At 36.7% G+C, this 19,963-nt stretch overlaps 2 protein-coding genes and 1 non-coding gene across 3 annotated transcripts; all 3 read right to left on the reverse strand.

Moving 5' to 3' along the window:
- Positions 1–5,624: 5,624 nt before the first annotated feature.
- On the reverse strand, positions 5,625–7,509 carry LOC130740723 (GATA transcription factor 18-like). Its single transcript, XM_057593402.1, has 2 exons — positions 6,584–7,509; positions 5,625–6,347 (listed from the first exon to the last, which is right to left on the reverse strand). Exons 1-2 carry the CDS (start codon positions 7,013–7,015, stop codon positions 6,045–6,047), a joined length of 735 nt encoding a protein of 244 aa, XP_057449385.1. The 5' UTR covers positions 7,016–7,509; the 3' UTR covers positions 5,625–6,044.
- A 6,552-nt stretch (positions 7,510–14,061) lies between these two features.
- Positions 14,062–16,432, reverse strand: LOC130740724 (protein RADIALIS-like 3). The gene is made up of 2 exons (XM_057593403.1): positions 16,152–16,432; positions 14,062–14,250 (listed from the first exon to the last, which is right to left on the reverse strand). The coding sequence occupies exon 1, from the start codon at positions 16,430–16,432 to the stop codon at positions 16,154–16,156; it is 279 nt and encodes a 92-aa protein (XP_057449386.1). The 3' UTR covers positions 14,062–14,250; positions 16,152–16,153.
- A 3,293-nt stretch (positions 16,433–19,725) lies between these two features.
- On the reverse strand, positions 19,726–19,797 carry TRNAQ-CUG (transfer RNA glutamine (anticodon CUG)). Its single transcript has one exon. It is a non-coding gene; the product is annotated as a tRNA-Gln (tRNA).
- Positions 19,798–19,963: the final 166 nt, after the last annotated feature.

The following is a 19,963-nucleotide window of genomic DNA, read 5'->3' on the forward strand; positions in this document are numbered from 1 at the left end:
GGCCCTGGATAATTCCAGCCTTCTTTAAAGTTATGTGTGGGCTCTGGATAATAGCTATGACATTCTATTGGACCATTTTCCAATGCTAGGGCAGCCCAATTCATTGCAGTAGCCAGTAGTGATGGAAAAAAAAAGGAAACGGTGGGCTTTGTCCCGTCTTTTGGGCTAGACCCAATTTCTCAATGCCATCCATCGATCCTTGACAAAAAATAGGAAAATAGTGCAACAAATATACTAATAACTGCCGATATTTTATTGATAATTATAGTTTGAAAGGAAAGTGTTGTGGTAGCACTCCTTTACCTACAATTTTAGAGAGATAAAAGAAAATAAAGTGAAAAATGAGATATATGATTAGTGATGTTATATGAACAAATTAAATTTAAATTAAAGAGAGTCAAGTAGAAAAACATAATGGAAACGAGTTGTAAGAAAAATTTGGTCAAAGTTTAAAATCTCTCACTATGATTGTTCCGGTATGGAACCAAAGAAGCAGGGCTAAGCAAATCAGAAAGCCAAGAGAGAAAGAGAGAAAGTCAGAAATTGTGTAAAAGAGTTGGATCCCCCACCGCTTGGGTGGTGTCTGATATTTATAGATTGAGTTTCGGTCCGCCCGGACCATGGGTTGCGTGACCCATATTTACATTAGGTTGATAAGCCCAACTAATCAATAAGCCCATATCAGACCACAAGCCCACAAGACACCGAGTCTTAAAAGCTTTAAGACGAAGTGTGTCTTTTTTTCGAGCCCACAAGTAATCAACTCACCCAACACTACACAAAGACTAACAAGTAATTGACACGCCCAAAATGTGCAAAGGAAATAATGGGCACACAGGCTCCAAAATCAAAATTTAAAAGGCATAAAAGCTAAATAGTCATTCCTTTGCCATTTCAACTTTTGCTGTTACTTCTTGATCTTTGTGTAGCGTGTGCAAGTTGACCCAAATCGTCTCTTCGCATCAATCACAGCCTCACTGTCATTATCATGATTAATTTTCTCTTCCCCTAAACCATGATCACAACCTGCTCTCATAATACCACAAGTAATAATGCACAATAATTTGAAACTTGAACAAAATAAAAGTTAAAGACTTAAATGTAAATCAATAATATGGAACACACTTACTTCACATCGCTTGCACATTCATCTATGCTCAGTGTAGTGTATCCTTTGTAAGATGAACTTTATCATAAAAAACGATATTGTTTAATATCGCCCAAAAGACGATATTGTTTAATATCGCTCAACTAAAGAGTTCGAATACGACTTTTCATCAGAATCATCCCGCCTTTCTTTATTGTATATAGTAAAATAACTATGAAGCAAATCTCATAGATTTTGTAGAGTTTTATCTCAATCAACTACTTTGGAATCATAAGGCCTTTGTGTATATAACTTAGTCAAAATTTCTCATTTCTTGACTTAGTTATTTATGGAAATCAAAGTCACAATATTTGATTTCATTATATGCTCGCGTGGAGACTTGTGCTTAGTTTGGACAAGCTTAAATCCAATTTAAGGCTGTGCTTATGAATTCGTGGTCAAATGCTCTTGTTTTAAGAGACTTACTCTTTCTCAATTGTCTGACGTCGCCCAATTAATAGACCTTAGTTGATATGTTTCCGCCATGGGAACAAATAAAATGTTACGCCCTTGAACATTTTTAAAAGGTTATGCCTCGTTAAAAACTCTCCCGCCTGGGGTAGAGAAAAGAGTGCATACCTGTTATTCATTAATAGTTGATGCCTCGTTAAAAACTCTCCCGCCTGGGGTAGAGAAAAGAGTGCATACCTGTTGCTCCTTTCTTTTTCTGTACATAATGTTTTATGCTTTGACTGTTTTTAGTCAACTCATCACCCAATGCGTTATCTCAGCTCCAGATTTCATGCATTCCTCAAAATGTGACCAGCTTCTAGATTAGTTGCTGCCAACTCCGATGCCCCTTCTCTAAGGTGGAGAGTTTTGGCCCTCAAATTTCAAGTGGAGCTCATGAAACAAATAAAAATGGTAAGAAGATGCAACAGTATGAGGACAGATTGCAAGGCTTAATTAGAATAGAATAAACTAGAGACTTACGCCATGCAACACAAAAGAAAACTCAAACCAGAATTATTACATGCCTGTGAAGAAACAGAAGGTAACATACAGATTCATACAAACAAGTAGGTCATCATTAAATCAACATATTCTTTGAGGACTCAAATAAATTAATTAGTTGTAGTAAACTAAGTTCCAAACCAGCACCAAAACATATGATTATACTTGATACACATTTCAAAACTCAACGCCTTATCCCTCATAATAACTAGATCACATGAGAAAGAAATATTTATAAAATCAAACACCTCTAATTAGGAAGTTAACTGCCAAGTTTCATGTTCGGATGCAAATAAGTGCAGGTTCATATTTAAACTACTTAAATGGGAAAGGAATGAACCAGATAGCAGGCATGCTTATGAACAAAAACCACATGATAAGAAAACAGAGCACTATCTGCTACATAAACTGGCAAAAAGCAAACTGGCAGATTATGCAGAGACAGTGTTTTAATCTAGAAGCAAACTTGGACTAGATATTGGAACCAAAATTTTAATTATGCAGGTTATTTTCAAAGCAAATTTGCGGCATATGCATTCACCAAACCAATATAGGGCAATCATAAACAGAAATAGATTCACTAGGAATTAGGCTCAAAGGATTAAATTGTCACTCTTCTGGCTTTTGTTTCTTGAAATTCACATAGGAGATTTATCAAGCATATAGCAGGTAATAAAACCAAAATAGAATCATGAAAGAAAATGAGAGCCAATGTGATAAGGTCTAGAAAGAATAAACCAGTAGAAATTGCAGGCGCAGCAGGGAGTTGAGTTTGAGTTGATTTTGTCAAACAGTTAGTATGCAACTCTGATTTTCCATTGCCTCGCTCCATCAAGTGTGGTCCACCATATGCCATGAGAAAAATGGAGATATCAGTCTTAAAGCAAAAACAATCAAAGGAGAGTAGGAAACAAAACACAAAGAAATAATCCAAAAAAGCCAGAATCTGCTTTGGGCGATCCTAAACAAGATGCTTGAATTTTCTTGGTTTCCCGCATCCTGTTCGCCACCGCCATAGACTAGGTTCACGTTCAAAAGGATCCTCTCGTCAATCTGAACCATAGGTGACATTTGCTCGCCGAATTTGAACACCGGCGACAACTTGCTCGCCGCTGAACTTCAACGTCGGCGACCCTTGCTCGCCGAGCTTCAACCGCCAAAAGCAAAAACTTGCTCGCCAGAATAACGTCCCCGCAGCAAGCGTGTTCGCCATAACTCCATCGCCGCAGCAAACGTGTTGAGATTGCCTCATATGCAAAGTTGAAGTGCAGAAATCGTTCACCAATTCCATCGAACAGTTTGCGTGCCAAACCGACTCGCCACAATTTCTTCTTGATCTGATCCAATTTTTCCATGTTGAATAAAACACAGAAGAGAGTAACGAAATTAATTTCCAGCTATTGGTAATCAAAGTACAAAACTAATAGAATCAAAACTGAACAGAAGGTATAAGAAAAATTTAAAAGAACGAGGATGCGTATCCGTTTTTAGAGTGGTCCTGAATCAATTTGGCTTGATCCAGAGGTGGCGGTTGAGACAACATGAACGGTTGCCACTCTGAGTTAGCAGTTGAGAATGGTCGTTTAAATTCTGGGCATGGCGGTTGAAATTGAGTGGGCGGTTGCAACTCAAAAGTGGCGGTTGTGCAGTTCCAAAATGAATGAATTGGGATCTGTTGATGGTTTTGAACCAGGTCCGGCTACAGAGGTGGTTCTCCATCTTGATTTCCAAACCCAAATTGTGATCCTCCAACCTTCAATCTACTTGACCTCTGTCATTTGTGAAGTTTAGGAACTGCAAAATTGAAAAAATATTGAAAGAGAAGGAGCATGGACGATGGTAAAGGCGAGCCACTTTATTCAACCCTTCCACCGCCCACAAAACGCGTCGCCCGCGAGCACCAAGGAGTTCCGCCGCCTCCGTTCACGTCCCCTTCGTCGTTGACGCCCGCGAGCACGAAGGAGTTCCGCCGTTTTCTCTTCTCTGCTCTCCTTCACGTTTCCTCTATCTGTTTCCTGATGTTGTTTGAGTGGCGAAGCAGATCCATCAACCATGAATGATTTGTGTCTACCATGAACTCCCGTTCTCATAGTGCGTTGAGCAAATTTTTGGTTTGATGTAACCATCATTTTGAAACTGACATTTTGACATAAATTGATTGCATCGCTTTCCCTTCAATTTCGTTCGCCCTCCTCTCTCAGAAGTAGAAATCACATAGCCTCTTATTCGTGGTAGTGGGGATTTGTTTTACAGAAGCCCCACGGTGGGCGCCAATGTTCCGGTATAGAACCAAAGAAGCAGGGCTAAGCAAATCAGAAAGCCAAGAGAGAAAGAGAGAAAGTCAGAAATTGTGTAAAAGAGTTGGATCCCCCACCGCTTGGGTGGTGTCTGATATTTATAGATTGAGTTTCGGTCCGCCCGGACCATGGGTTGCGTGACCCATATTTACATTAGGCTGATAAGCCCAACTAATCAATAAGCCCATATCAGACCAATGATGATGTGGATTTTATAATTCTAAAACACACATCCAAGTCGGCCATTACGTTGTTAATAAATAAGGTATGTACATTTAATCGATTTTGCAAATGAGTAGTGTTATCAACATTTACTTTAATATTCATTTTTCATCACTTTCTTATTAATTTGTTCAAATTTTTGAGTTCTATTAAATTGTGTTAAACCTTTTTTAAGTATGTCTCACATAATGTTCAAAAAAGAATGTTAAAATTAAAGATGGTGGAGTATAATGCTAACATTTTTCTTTTGCTAACACATGATAGATAATCTTAATCCTAAAAAGACATACAACGGTAATCATGTTAGTATGTTTTATGATGAAAAAGTGTCATGAGTTCGCAGCCATTGCTACATTAACTTCATTGGACGATTAGATTTGATGTGGTATTCTAAAAAAACATCTCAGATTTACTGTTCTGAACGGCACCCAGTGTTCGGTTCAGAGAGAACAGTGATACAACCTTAGCATTGAATCATGCTTCAAACGAATTAAATGCACCCGTGTCTGATGCCTCTCTATTTCTTATGAATGTCTGTGCTGTGAAATGCAGAAAAAATAAAATAAAATTGAAAACAACCACTATATAAAGTACAAACTCTAAGAAAAGAAAAATTATTAGCATAAATTGGCATAAGAATGAGTAATTAATGTGATATTTTATAAATGTGAAAAATGACTTGCGTGCTTAATAGGCTTGCCAGTCCCAATTCTTTTAATAAAAAAGAATCAAAAGCACATGGCAGATTAACTCCAAGTCCAAATAATAAGCTCAAATTGATTCTTGCATGTGAAATCGTGTGAAAATTAATACTCTCTTCATCCCTTATTAAAAGACCCTTAAATTATTCAGATAACTTTTGCTCAATATAAACATTTTAAATACTTAATTCTTTAATAGTGTTCACAACATTTTTGTGCTTAGTTTAAATGTCAAAGTTGGAGATTGTTTATGGCATCTGCAAAAGCACAAGGTTATACCCATAACCTTGGAGATGACCAAATCAAATGGATAGAACTATCATTTATATCACGGTCAACTTCAACTACATATAACCACTAATCTACAAAAGATGGGAAAGTGAAGCAACAAAAAAAGTAGGATCATATATGAGTGCAAGAGATAGTTAAAGAAGTCCAAAGAAAAAAGCAAGCTAAGAAATAAGAATTATCCATTTCTCACTCCATCTTATGCAACAGCAAGACAAGGAGAGGGAGAAAAGGAAAGCAAAGAAAAAAAAGGTTAATTAACTAAAAAAGAAAAGAAAACATCATGTTGACGAGACCACAACCATCGCAATCAAAAACATCTTCTACATCACCATCATTAAACGTTGACGTATAACTGCCTGGTCTTGACCGTCTAGGTAAGAGAAGCTCCTTTTGTAATCTTCTGTTATCATTATTATTATATGATTATTTTTTTCATCTGGTGAAGTCATGAACGAGGCTTGTTCTGTCCGTCACGTTGAGTCTCCAAGAGAGGAAGGGAATGCCATTCTCGGAGTCCCTATCGGACTCATCCATGAACCGGAGCTCGTTTCCCATCGCCGGTGAGAAGCACTGCATCTTCTGGCTCTGTGAGTTTCCGTACCATGAGCTGTTGTTGTGGTTGTACATTTGAGACGACTCCATTACACCGCCAGTGGCTGTCGCCGGTGTGGCGGCGGCAGCACTTGCTCTTCTCTCTTCCTTCTTGAATCTTATCCCACAGGCATTGCACAGCGACTGCAATTAATTCATACAGAAGCTATTAAAATAAATGAAAATATTTGAAAGAGCATGGTAGATGATGTTAAAACTGGCTCATTCAAACTATTACATAGTACTATGTACTAAAATTAATTTGTAAACTAAGATTTCTAGAGAAAACCATACTTAGATGAACTATTGAAAATTCTTAATCACATGAACTAAATAAAAGACTTCGATAGTTTGTGTGTAGATATGTTTATAACATATACCTTTGGTCCTCGAGGGCCATTCCTCCAGAGTGGTGTTGAGGTGGTGTCGCAGTTGGCGCAGCGGCGAGCGAGGAGAGAATCATTGTTTGAGTTTGTATTAGTGGTGGTGCCTCCTCTTGTGGACTTGGTTTGGGATTGAGAGCTGTGTTTGGGTTGGAGTAAATCCCAGCAAAAGTTAGAGACAGAGCGGCGTTCGTGGCGGTGGTTTCGCTTCTCTTCATGGTCTTCGGTGGTTACACGGGTGGATGGAGTACCTAGGGAGAGCGTGCAGTCCACGGAGGAGGAAGAAGGGGTGTAGGAATACATGTCGGAATATTCATCATAGGGTTGGTGGTTGGGCATGGAGAAGAGCATTGAGAAGGAGTTTGTTTGGCCATGAAACATCCCACATGTGCAGTGTCCCATCACGTGTTCACTGCAAGCACGATGCATCGTTGGCTTCTTGTTATTCCAGTGTTTAGAAAACGGTTTCTTCCGATTGAAGAGAGAGCAAATGAAATGTGAAAGTGTGATGAGGATAGAGGAGAATTAATAGGCAAAGGTGAGAGAGAACAGAACAGAGAACAGAGAAACAGAGAAGTGCAAGCAATAATAAAACGGAGGACTTGGAAGTTGGAAGAAAGAGGGTGAATGGTACGGAGTGGGGGAAGAGGGGGTGAGTGTTGTTGTCGTGAGGCTAATAAAATGGCGAAATACTAGTCAGCAGGTGCAGACTCCTCGTTGTCGTGAATTGCAAATGGAGAGTTGATTATAAATAAAGAGAGGGACCCAATGGGTGCATTATTCTGAAGTGGTGCAGTGAGTGAGTCAGGGAGGGAGTGAGGGTATAATAAGCAAAGTGTATGAGTTTTTCTATCTGAGGCACTGTTTGTGACTTCATGTAAGATTTCCCCTTGCGTAGTTTCAATTTATAGCAGTAGCTGCTGGAACAAGAAAGAAAAAGAAAGAGAGAGATGTGGTTTTGTTTTGGTTTTGGTTTTGGTCATTGCAGCTGGGTTAGTCAAAAAGAGCCCACGTGACTAGCTGGTACAGTCTTCCATGGATCTATCTGCCTTCTCCGATCACGAGGCCTTTATTAGTGTCTCTGAACTCAAACCCAATGCAAAAACCTCTGTCCGTATCCGTATCTCTGCCTTTTCCTCTGTCACTCACTGCCACCCCACCCTCCCAAGGAAAATGGAATAGTTTTCCCTCCCCTTATTCTCACGCTCTCATCAAACCAAACTCTAATCCCAATTTACTCTATGCCTATACTCCCTGCATTGTCTTGGTAATCCAATATTCTAACTGTCCAAATTCATCATTCTAATCAACATCATTTTAAGTTACTCTTTAATTAATATATTTCTCAGTTTAATTTAATTAATTTTATCTCATGAAGATGCTAATTAAGTAACCACGTACATGTGTCCAAGTTTATGGCTAGCTAGTGGGTGGTGGCTATGTGCATGTGTGATCTTGATGCATGTGGTTAGTTTCAATTTTCAACAGAACAATGACTTCTGCATCTTCATGAGCTCCGTTAGTTGTTATAGGCCGTCCAATCCATCAAGCTGGGAGGAGCAGAAGCAACTACAAACACAATTTACACAAATAACACAAGAAGCTATGGCAGTTTTTGGAGCTGCCGTACCGTGGGAATCACGTGAAAGTGAAAACGAAAGCCAAGTTCGTCATGATAGTAACCTCGTGCCCCGAATCCAAAACCCATCACAACATTGCTTTTTAGGTGCAGTTGCTTATGTGAGCAACAGTATTAGTAGAAGAAGAGAAGATCCCTCAGATTTGATTGATTTTTGGATCACAACAACAAAAAGATAAAGGGAGAGATAAAGGTATCTCAAATTGGATACTCTGCAATCATCAAAGCAACCATGGCTCGGCTCACTGTGTAGTGTATATATGTCTAGTCCAATAGAGATTTCACATTATTTCTTTGGGTCAAAGATAGAAACCAAGCTGAAAAAGAAAAGAAAAAAAGGTCTCAAAATTTTAAAAAATTAATTATTCCAAGATATATAATAAAACCCCACACATCATCATCATAGCATTCGCAAGGCCAATGAAAGAAACAAACAAAACACAGTTCTCTCTGGAATATCGATCCCATTAATTTCATTCGATCAAAAGATTCAAAAAAACATTCAATCACGGAGGAGAGAGTGAGAATCAGATCGTATTGAGATTGATGAAACCACAGTTCGACAAACGGGAAAACCACCGCTTTCCAAAAGATGCTCTCTATTTGCTTTGTAAACTACGTCCAAACAACTACGATTACCCCAAGACGCTAAGCCTTGTATTATTCTCACGCGCACATCACCTGTCGTGGATCCTACACTGTCACGTTTTCAATCACTCCCTCAATCTCCTTTAGGCTGTGGCTAACACGCTACAAGAGGGAGAATAGTAGATTGATTGATTATTTAAGACAAATAACAACAACTAGTACTAGTATGAATATTCTTATCAATAAGTACTTATACCATGAAAAAATGAACCTTTTCTAATGAATAAATATTTCACGCTATACGTATAATTTAGGAAACAAACCTTCAATTAAATGTTCAAGAAGCCTAGTCATTGACTCATTGTAAACTTTTTGGTGGTGTATGCAATTACTGGTCACCGCCTCACAACCGCAGTTTTGCACAGTCTTACATGTAAATAATGGTCTGGTTAATCATGATGTTACGTGGCCCGTTGGATTTGGTGGGACTCACACTCACCTGCGAATAATAGAGTATTTCCAATTTCCCAATGTTAAGGGTCACGTTGAAAATCGAAATGATAATTACCCAAATCGTATCCAACGCCTAATCCGACGAAAATCTTAAAATCAATCAATTCACTACTCCATTAACATAATAGATGCCACGTGGGTGTCGTGGAAGGATTTCTTGTATTGCATGCATGCAAATGTGTTCAACAATGCCTAGAGCCACCCTTATATATTTTATTAGGTAGCGCATATACGATGCTATAAAGTATATACAACAAATAACACAATTATGACTAAAATAAACTTTGGGAACGAATAAAATTATATTCCTCATCAAAAGCAACAAGATACAACTGGAATGTCTGTCTTTCTCTCACTTGGGGTTTGGGATAATTCTATTTTTCTTTTTGGTTCAAACTAGATCCATCGAGACCAGCAGAGGGGGCTTTTGGCTTGTAGATTGGGATTGGATTGGTCCAGTGGTTTTGTTGTTGACGGGATCTTCTTTGGTAGAGCCAGTTAAGGATTCAAAGTAGCAACATTTAAAGAAGTGGAATAGGAATTTAAGGGAGGAAAAGAAGAAGCAAACATTAAAGTGGTAAACTAAGGAGGAGGCAGGGAACCAACATTTAAGAAAAGGGGATCCGTATTGTAGGAGAAACCCTTCATAAGAAAGTTAACTTGTTGTCAGTACCTTAAAATCTGAGATCACACTCTGTAACCTCTAATTGTCTCCTCTGTGGAGATCTAACCTTTTTGGTCAAAGGTGGTCTTAAATCCGCCAGTGTATAGATTGTATGCACTTTAAAAGAACGTTTCTTTATCTTTTTTATTAAGCCATTATTATAATGTGATTGGTCGTTCATTTTTGAAGTAATTATGTTCAAAGTTTTTTTTTTTGAAAGGAATTATGTTCAAAGTTAATCAAGGAAATTTGAAGTAATTTTTTATTAAACATGAAGCTTTAGGTCAGGTGGGTATATTTGTGGTGATTAATTGATGGATCCTTTCCTTGCTATTCACATCTTCATTTTTGAACCGGCGTTGTTAGTGATGTATTTGCACATGTAACACTGAAAATTATTCTCATCTTATAATTTTGGCATTTTGTTAATCCATCTCTTAAGGACATTGAAAATGATGAAATTAAATAAATCTATTTGTTGAAATATATTTAATCTAATCATAATTTAATAGTTACTATACATTTCTCGTCTGATTTTTTTTTTTAAACTCACACCACTTACTTAATATTTTTTTAATCTAATAACTTTCCACATTTTCCATTTTAATCTACATGTCATGATTGATAAAATTGGTAAACAGTAAAAACATGTTTAAAACTAGACTGATATATACGGTCTAGATATAAGTGACTTGAGCTCAAAGTTATTCGGTTGGGCTTAATGGATATTGTGTTGCAGGAGGCCACTCCCTAAACAGACGATGTATTAGGAATCGGGTCAGGCATATGATCTAGGTCTAAGAGGTGTTGCCTGTATGAAAATTAAATTTGATTTATAATATTTAACATGACTTGAAAAAATTAAAATTGTAAACATTTATCGATAGAGGCATCCATTTAATAGTAGTCTCCTTATAGAAATAGAAATTAATCATTTGCAGAGACAAATTTCAAGCAACACTTCCTTCAAGCTATCCAACACACAAATTTTATTTTGAAGAGAAATAAAAATTAAAGTAAAAAAACTGCTAAACTTATCTATATATGGTACTATAGTACGTATCAAAGGTTGAAGTGGGACAAACAGGGCGATGGCAAAGTAGCGTTGGATCCTATACATGCTTAAGACCTCTTCCTTTTCCCCCCAAACTTCCCGTTCGATTTTTCAGTTGTGTACGTTAACATGGAATCTTGGTTTTGTACCCCTTTTGCAGATGATCACGAGATTAAAGTCTATGTTCAGTGGCTCTGTTTCCTTTGATGTGTTTGGTCTTTGGAATACCCTATTCCAATCATTCAATTTTGGACAACAACAGTTCTCCCTCTGCTTCTTTATCTCCACATGATTTGATATTTGAATCTTGTGAATATATTCAATAGACAGATCTGAGTTCTAAAAGAAAATTCATAATTTTTTTCTTTTGGAGAAAAAGACACATTGAAGTGCAGCCATGTGGATTAAAATTTTCCTATGTTGGAATATATATATATATATATATATATATATATATATATATATATATATATATATATATGCCCGACTTAAGGATACGGAATTTTTTGGGTTAAATAATTTTTTTCCCAAAAAAATAATGAGTCCTAATTTTCATCATGAAAAAAATGTTCTGATGATTTGATAAATATTTGGTTTTAATCACCCACCTAAATTGTAACTTTTAGGGTTGTCCAACGGACGAATTTAGTCCCAAAAATCAGTTTTGATCGTGTGAAAAACACCAAACCACCAGGGTTTTACTGTCTGTTGTTATGCGTCGAGTTAAACGAATCACGGTTATCTCGGGTGGGTTTATTCGGCTAGTTTATCCAAGATAAAAACTATACAAAAAAATGAGATGAAGAGAAAGAAACTCAAATATGGTGAAGAGAGGAGAAGTAACGTTTTTAGATCTAGAGAAGAGAGGATAAGTGGTGGTTGTGGCTCGTGGGATCTTTCGAGGATAAGAGAGAAGTGGTGGTGGTGATGGCTTCGGCTCGTTCCGTCAAGTTGAAGAGAGAGAAGTGGTGGTGGTGGTGGCGGGTCGTGATCTGTCGAGGAGAAGTGGTGGACCGATGATGTGGGGTGACAATTATGGTTTAGGTGTGATTGGTGATGGCTAAAGGCTAGAGTTAGAGGATAGTGAGAGTATATATATTGCTCCCAGGTTGGCGGATTAATTTTTTTTTCTAAGACCTAGTTCGGTCGGAATGGAGCCCAAACTGAAATTGACCGGTCTGAACCACAAAAAATCGGATTCCTTCACCCGAGTGAATTGCGGCCTGAAATCGACCCAACCAGTTCAGAAAAAAATCCTGATTTTGGTAGATTTTGATTAGACCGGATTTTTTTGGATAACCCTAGTAACTTAGGCCTGATGTGTCACATCCACATATATAAATAGAGTAGTTGTGATAGACATATGTAGTTTTTATTTTAATTTCTACATGTATATTAATAATTACATTAAAAAATTGTTAGTTAGAAAAATAAATTACAAAATTTCTTAATCATCAATTTTAGAAACTTTAATTATCAAATTAAACACAAATCTATTTTTCCACTAATATTTTTCTCCCCTCGCTTGCAAGAAAGGAAACTGGTAAAGCAAACCAATCAGAAATCAAGAATAAATTCTCAAATCATTAATGTTTACTCAACACCAAGACCACTTTTAATGATTTGAGAATTTGTTCTTGATTTCTGATCGGTTTGCAAATTCCCAAATCATACATAATCCAAATTATCATACCTAAAGTGAAATGAAATTATTTTAAATTTTCTCCCATTGTGTTTACTAACAAGGCCGGTACAAAGGCCCAACAAGCTTTGAGCTGCAACTTTTTAATGGGCCTTCACACTCAATGCCGCTTTGGACAAAAAGAAAACTCTCAATGCTCTTTGCCGCGTGCCTGAAGAATCAGATTCAGAAACCACACCGTAGAAACGCCGTTGAAATCTTGCGAGAAACGAAATTGAGTATATTTTTGCAGCGGTTAACGGTGGAAACACAGAAGCTAATTTGATTCCCGCCACCACAACCACAGTGATCACTCTTCTCTCTCTCGCCTTCACTTTCTTCATCTTCTTCCCCTTGTTCGCGCGCTCCACTGCAGAGTAAGTCACTCGCCATCGTTACTCTTCTTCTTTAGGCATTCAATTTGATGCTTCCCTGTTTCACCGATTGTTTCCCCTAAACCCTAAACGGTTTCAAACAAGATGCATCTGAAAATGTCAATTGAAAATTTTCTTAACTACTTATATATGTTGATGTTGATGGCTGCTGGATTAACTTTGTTGCAGGTGAGGGCGAAAATGGGTTCAAAAGAGAATCAGACTGATGAGCAATTGCCAGTCAACTCAGCGCCGAGGGTCTCGTTCTGCCAAAGAAACAAATCTGGGAACGGGAGCTTCGTGTCCAGTTTAAGAAATCACTTTCATGAATTTATCCATGCATCTGTTGATGAACACAAGACATGCTTGAGGAACACAATTCAAAAGGTAAATTTCCACTATGGATATTAGGATATGTATGGATATGCAGAGTATTGGTATGATGTTCATTGTTCACATTGTTATAAGTGATTGATTATGTATTTTTTTTGAAACAGATATTTAATGTATCAAAGAGTTTCGGAAAAAACAGTGACAGCATAGACCAAGGTGAAAATTCTTTGCCCCTTCATTCATCTACAAGGAACTAGAATGCTTTTGTGGATCTATGACTGGACTGGAGTAATAAGAATGTCTATGATAGATCCTATGACCTTAAAATTTTCAAGTTTTGACTACAATGATTATAGATTTGTCATGTATTTATGTTTCACTGCTAAGTAGCACTTTTTCATTTTTGTGACTGACTCCCTCTCATGACTTGACCCCACTTTGCTTTACATTTGTGTGTGATGTGATTTCCATGGAGGTCAGTATTTAGCATTCTAAACTGAATTTATCATTAGCTTTCTCCATTCTTTACTTGCCTTTTGGGACTTGTTTGAGATTAAATGCTCAATTTTTCAACAAAAAGTTGAAACAATGCTTATTCAAGCTTTTTATTCTCCTAAGATAAAAAGAGATGTCATGGTAAATGGTAAGCATGGAAGAAATTTATTACAGACACCTAAAAGAAAGAATTATATGGAAAAACCAAGTTACTAATCATCGATCATCCTAATTGTTAAAGCGCCTTCTCCGAAGATGCTGTTCCTCTTCATTTTTAAGGTCATTCTTCATTAGAGTCTTAAATCCCTCAGTCTTCTCATAATCTGTAACAAACAAAAAAAAAACACTTAGCAAACAAGCAACGAAATCTGTTTACACTTTTTTCTTTTGTTGGCGGTATGCTTATGAAACATCATAATGAAGAAAATTGGTCACTATATCGGTTAAAATATAAATTATGGGAGGGGGGAGCATGTTTCTAAAATTGCTGTCTTTATTTTCAGAAGAGTACCTACTAGAGTCATCTTGGCCCTATTGCATCGAAGTTCCATCCTTTGGGTGGACATTTTCAGGGTGAACCATACTTATAAACATCTAGTTGTTGGCTTTTAATGAAATGGAATGATATTTAATGTTGAAGTTTGGAGCTGGATGCACAACCTGCCAGCAATGTCAGTGTGTTCTACCTTGGTAATTGCCTAATTGGGGTTAATCCCTACTTCTTTCAACTAAAATACCAGTTTCTTTAAATTGGTATCAAAGCTCCATCTTGGACTTGGAGCTGTGGGTCTATGAAAACTTGAAGATGAGAGCTTCTTGGAGCAGATATGCGTTTGTTCTTGATTGTGAAGCAAGGATGGTTTTGAACAGAGTTGGACTGATGGAGACCAGAATTGATTAGATCAGAGATAGACCATGGAGCGGATGGATGCGATACAAAAGAAAATGGAGCTTAATAAGGATGAGTTAAAGGCAAGTATTGAGTCATTGAAGATGCTAATAGGGAAGCTGGTATCACACGATGAAGGGGACAACCCAGGCCTTGCTCATTCGTGCGATGGCAAGACAATGAAGAGATGGTTTCGGTTCAAAGATAGGTGGCGGAGAAAACTCAGATCTGTTTAAAGCTTTTGATAGGACTAGCTATCAAGAAAAGAGGGAAAGATGCAACAAGCTTTTCTTCATGTTCGAAGAGGTTCTTGAGTTGCAAAATGCTAAGCTTCTATTAATAACGATGGTAAGGCTTTTTGCATGGCAATGGCACTACACGGCCAAGGTGGGGAAGGTGAACCTAAGTTGGAAGCAAATCCTGTGTTGCTTGATGTAGATTCGAAGATAGGACTTATGGGGACCATATCCGGAGCTGTCGAGGCTGAAGCAAACAGAGTGGCTGGTAGAGTACAAGGAAGGATTTGATGAATTGCTAGTGCGTTGACCATTGTGTCTGTGCTCTACCTTTGTAATTGGAGGTTAATGCCTATTTCTTCCCAATAAAGTACAAGTTTCTATCAGTATACCAGAGATAAAGATTAGAAAACAAAAAGATAAGGAAATGGCGTGCTTTGGGTGTGTGTGAGAGAGTGTAACCAGCTACGGGTAAGAAGGCGGAACATGCTGTTATGCGTAAAAGAAAGTGGTGGAGGGAAAATGTAACAAACTGTACTCACGGCAGCAGGACCAGCAGCAGGACTAGGGAGGTAAATTTTATAACGATGAGAGTAAGAAACAAAAATGGGAACAAGGAGGTGGTGGAAGGGATAAGAAGGTTTAGTGGCTCAGGCCAAGGAAGTAAGACTTTGTTCTTCTGCTTTGAATTTTCTAGTGTTGCTGCATTTCATCCCTTTAAGCATTCTGCTCTACCTCTGTGTTGCTGAACAGAGATCTTTATAATTTCAATTCAAATTTATTTTTGGTTCCTATAGCAAGTAAAGGATTAAAAGACTGATGATAGCTTTTAGGAAGTATTCACATGATCTCCCACGGGACATGATTAAATTTATTCTTAGAATTTGGTTAAGCCTAACTCTGCCGCAAAAGCTAGGTTAGAGATGAGGGTTTGCTCTACCCTTTATAAACACATATTAGGTCATATCTCTAGTCAATGTGAGACTTCTCAACAATTATAATAGTAATGATTGAAGTCATACTTATCAGAACTAATAGTTTCATCAAAAGAGGAACATTGCTATTTATGGAAGTAGTTCATAATATACTTATCTGTTACCTTCATTCTGCACTGTTGATACTGACTTTGCTACATCCAGTATTACTCGTGTAATCAGGGAGGGGAACTTTGCCTGACTCAATGTTCTTGATGTCCTCTAGAAGTATCTCATATTGCCTCTTGACTTCAAATTCAGTTGTGCCTCCAACAAACATGGCTATGTTGTACCAACGGTCAGGGGTTTCCTTGTCATAAATTGCCAAGGCATTTTCAAATAGTTTGTTCTTCTTGGTTGTCCATCTTAGACTGGTGTTAGAAGAAGAAAATGTGTTGGATGCCATTGCAACAAAAACAGACGAAGATTTCAGATGCGAAGGAGTTTGTTATACTGTGGCAAGTTGCAACTAGTCACTGAATTTGAAAACAAGTAAACGAGTGAGAAAGCAATAGGTATAAGGGTGGTGGGAAACACAAGGGAGTAGGAAGTTGTTAATGTGAATATTGTAAGGTGACTCGATTGAAGAGATGACACTGTAAAACAAATAATTGGTGCGTCATTTAAACTAAATATGGAAAGTTTGCCAGTTGTCCAACAAAAGTACATTTTATAAATACTATGCTTATACAATATGATTATATGATGATTATGCAGCTGGTGCATTAATGAGAGGAAGCAGTTCTCAAGAATACTCTGTTGCTTGCTTCCCTTTTCATGTCTTGGGTTCTACATGAGGTATGAGCACAATTGGAAGCCATCTATTGAGACTCAGAGAACACATTAAGTGGATAAGTCTCTTCCAAAAAAAATTTCTTCATACATATGGTTCAGGGATCAAATCCTCGACTAAATGTGAAGTCCAACTATCTATCAATTGTGCCGAAACGAAGCCATCTATTGAGACTCGGAGACCACATTTAGTGGATAAGTCTCTTCCAATAAATTTTTCTTCATACATACGGTTCAAGGATTAAATCCTCGACTAAATGTGTAAGTCCAACTATCTATCAACTGTGTCGAGACTTGTTGGTAAAAGGAAAGTTTATTATAGTTGGCATAAAGTGAACGTGGTTTGATTTGAATGAATTAATAATAAAGTGAACTAATTATTCTAATCAAACAAATTTGATAGGTTAGATTTGAATTATTATCAAGTTCATTAAGTCAATTTGTAAAGAATGCAACGGGTTCGGTGACAAGTTTGAAAATGATAGAGATAAAATACCTAAACCCAGCTCTATTAGGGCCAGGGAAATTTGCTGGGTATCTTCCTCATCAATTTTTATATATATATATATTTTTCTTAATTTTATTCATTTGTGTATACTTTTTAAATAATGTATTAAACGCATTTAAATAATGTACAAAAATAACATGAATCTTTTAAAAATTAAAATTAAAATATGAGTTGAACGTTATTAAACACTTCTTATAATAGCTTAATTATTTAATCATTAAGGATTAGGGAGGTGAGGCTGGGTGAGTATCTATACTTCAAAATTTATTCTTGTTTCTGTCTTTACAAATTGTATTGATATGCTTGAGAAATACATTTCTTTCAGGTAGGGAATCCTAGGAGACCGAGTTTAGAAAAAAGAGAAATTCAAAACTCAGTCTTCTCAATATTAGAGTGAACATTTCCGGATCTATGTATCCACTACCTTTTGTACATACTAACTGTCTCAGCCCACTTAATGACTACTAACATGGTTATAGGGATAAATCTACCAGTAGAACAACTTTGACCCATTCAAACCTATCAACTATTAAGTAGCATCCCTTTGAAAGCAAATACAGAGCTTGAGCTTCTGATCCAACTATGACATGTCGATAGTTCCATTGGTCTTTCAGATGTGCTCTAACATATGTCGGTCAATCATCCGGATGAGTAAAATCCATTTGGTCCATGCTTCATGTTCACAACCTAAGTTCAAAAAAAAAACCGATCCACATTTGATTCTCTTTTTCTTTTGTGTTAATATACCTTTTTCATTTTATACATTGTACAAGGACTAACCTTGGAAATTGAGGCCTATTGTTCTTAACTTCTTATTGTCACGTTGAGACTTGAGAGGATTGCTTTTCATTTTTTGCTGTCACAAATGAGGTTATTGAAGCTTGCTAATGATCAGAGACAAAGACCAATGACCAACTTCACACCTTGTTACTTATTAAATTATATAATTTCGGATGTCCAACCCTACCTTGTCATGAAATTGCTTATCTAAAAAAAAACCTTGTCATGAAATTGTGTAAAAGATTTTATTTATCAAATAAAAATTTCATGATACGAATTATATAAATTGTCTTGAAAAATAGTAGAATGAAATTTTTATTTGATAGTCTAATGTCCAACCCTAGACTATTATTGTATGTTTAAATTCTACGTCATTTGGCATATTATGCTTCTTAATACTAAATAAAATTACGGTGACAATAAATTAGATATATATTCTTTAAGAGAGCTTTTTCTATGAGTTGAACGTTATTAAACACTTCTTATAATAGCTTAATTATTTAATCATTAAGGATTAGGGAGGTGAGGCTGGGTGAGTATCTATACTTCAAAATTTATTCTTGTTTCTGTCTTTACAAATTGTATTGATATGCTTGAGAAATACATTTCTTTCAGGTAGGGAATCCTAGGAGACCGAGTTTAGAAAAAAGAGAAATTCAAAACTCAGTCTTCTCAATATTAGAGTGAACATTTCCGGATCTATGTATCCACTACCTTTTGTACATACTAACTGTCTCAGCCCACTTAATGACTACTAACATGGTTATAGGGATAAATCTACCAGTAGAACAACTTTGACCCATTCAAACCTATCAACTATTAAGTAACATCCCTTTGAAAGCAAATACAGAGCTTGAGCTTCTGATCCAACTATGACATGTCGATAGTTCCATTGGTCTTTCAGATGTGCTCTAACATATGTCGGTCAATCATCCGGATGAGTAAAATCCATTTGGTCCATGCTTCATGTCACAACCTAAGTTCAAAAAAAAAACCGATCCACATTTGATTCTCTTTTTCTTTTGTGTTAATATACCTTTTTCATTTTATACATTGTACAAGGACTAACCTTGGAAATTGAGGCCTATTGTTCTTAACTTCTTATTGTCACGTTGAGACTTGAGAGGATTGCTTTTCATTTTTTGCTGTCACAAATGAGGTTATTGAAGCTTGCTAATGATCAGAGACAAAGACCAATGACCAACTTCACACCTTGTTACTTATTAAATTATATAATTTCGGATGTCCAACCCTACCTTGTCATGAAATTGCTTATCTAAAAAAAAACCTTGTCATGAAATTGTGTAAAAGATTTTATTTATCAAATAAAAATTTCATGATACGAATTATATAAATTGTCTTGAAAAATAGTAGAATGAAATTTTTATTTGATAGTCTAATGTCCAACCCTAGACTATTATTGTATGTTTAAATTCTACGTCATTTGGCATATTATGCTTCTTAATACTAAATAAAATTACGGTGACAATAAATTAGATATATATTCTTTAAGAGAGCTTTTTCTAGTAGCAACAAAATTGGCAAAACTCTGCGCTCCCAAATAAGAGGTCACAAAAAAGTACAAATAAAATACAAAAGCTAAGAAAATGTAAAAAGAAAGGCCCCACCGAGATTTGAACTCGGGTTACTGGATTCAGAGTCCAATGTCCTGACCACTAGACCATGGGACCAACTTGATGAATAATCGCATTAAATTATTATATCGTAAAGTTTAGTGAATTTTAAGTACGGATCTGCAAAGTAAGTGTGATCAGATTTTGAAGGGACTAAATAAGAATTATGATGCTTGAGCTTCTTCAGCTTCTTCCCATAATTGGAACTTAAAGCAGATTAATG

This window comes from Lotus japonicus, chromosome 2, assembly GCF_012489685.1.
Source record: "Lotus japonicus ecotype B-129 chromosome 2, LjGifu_v1.2".
Taxonomy (NCBI): Eukaryota; Viridiplantae; Streptophyta; class Magnoliopsida; order Fabales; family Fabaceae; genus Lotus; species Lotus japonicus.

Excerpts from the sequence above, each read along its gene's own strand:
- LOC130740723 (XM_057593402.1), bottom strand. The coding sequence starts at position 7,015 with ATGCATCGTGCTTGCAGTGAACACGTGATGGGACACTGCACATGTGGG. Across the intron at positions 6,348-6,583 it reads ATGGCCCTCGAGGACCAAAG|TCGCTGTGCAATGCCTGTGG; the intron begins GTATATGTTATA and ends AATTAATTGCAG.
- LOC130740724 (XM_057593403.1), bottom strand. The coding sequence starts at position 16,432 with ATGGCATCCAACACATTTTCTTCTTCTAACACCAGTCTAAGATGGACA.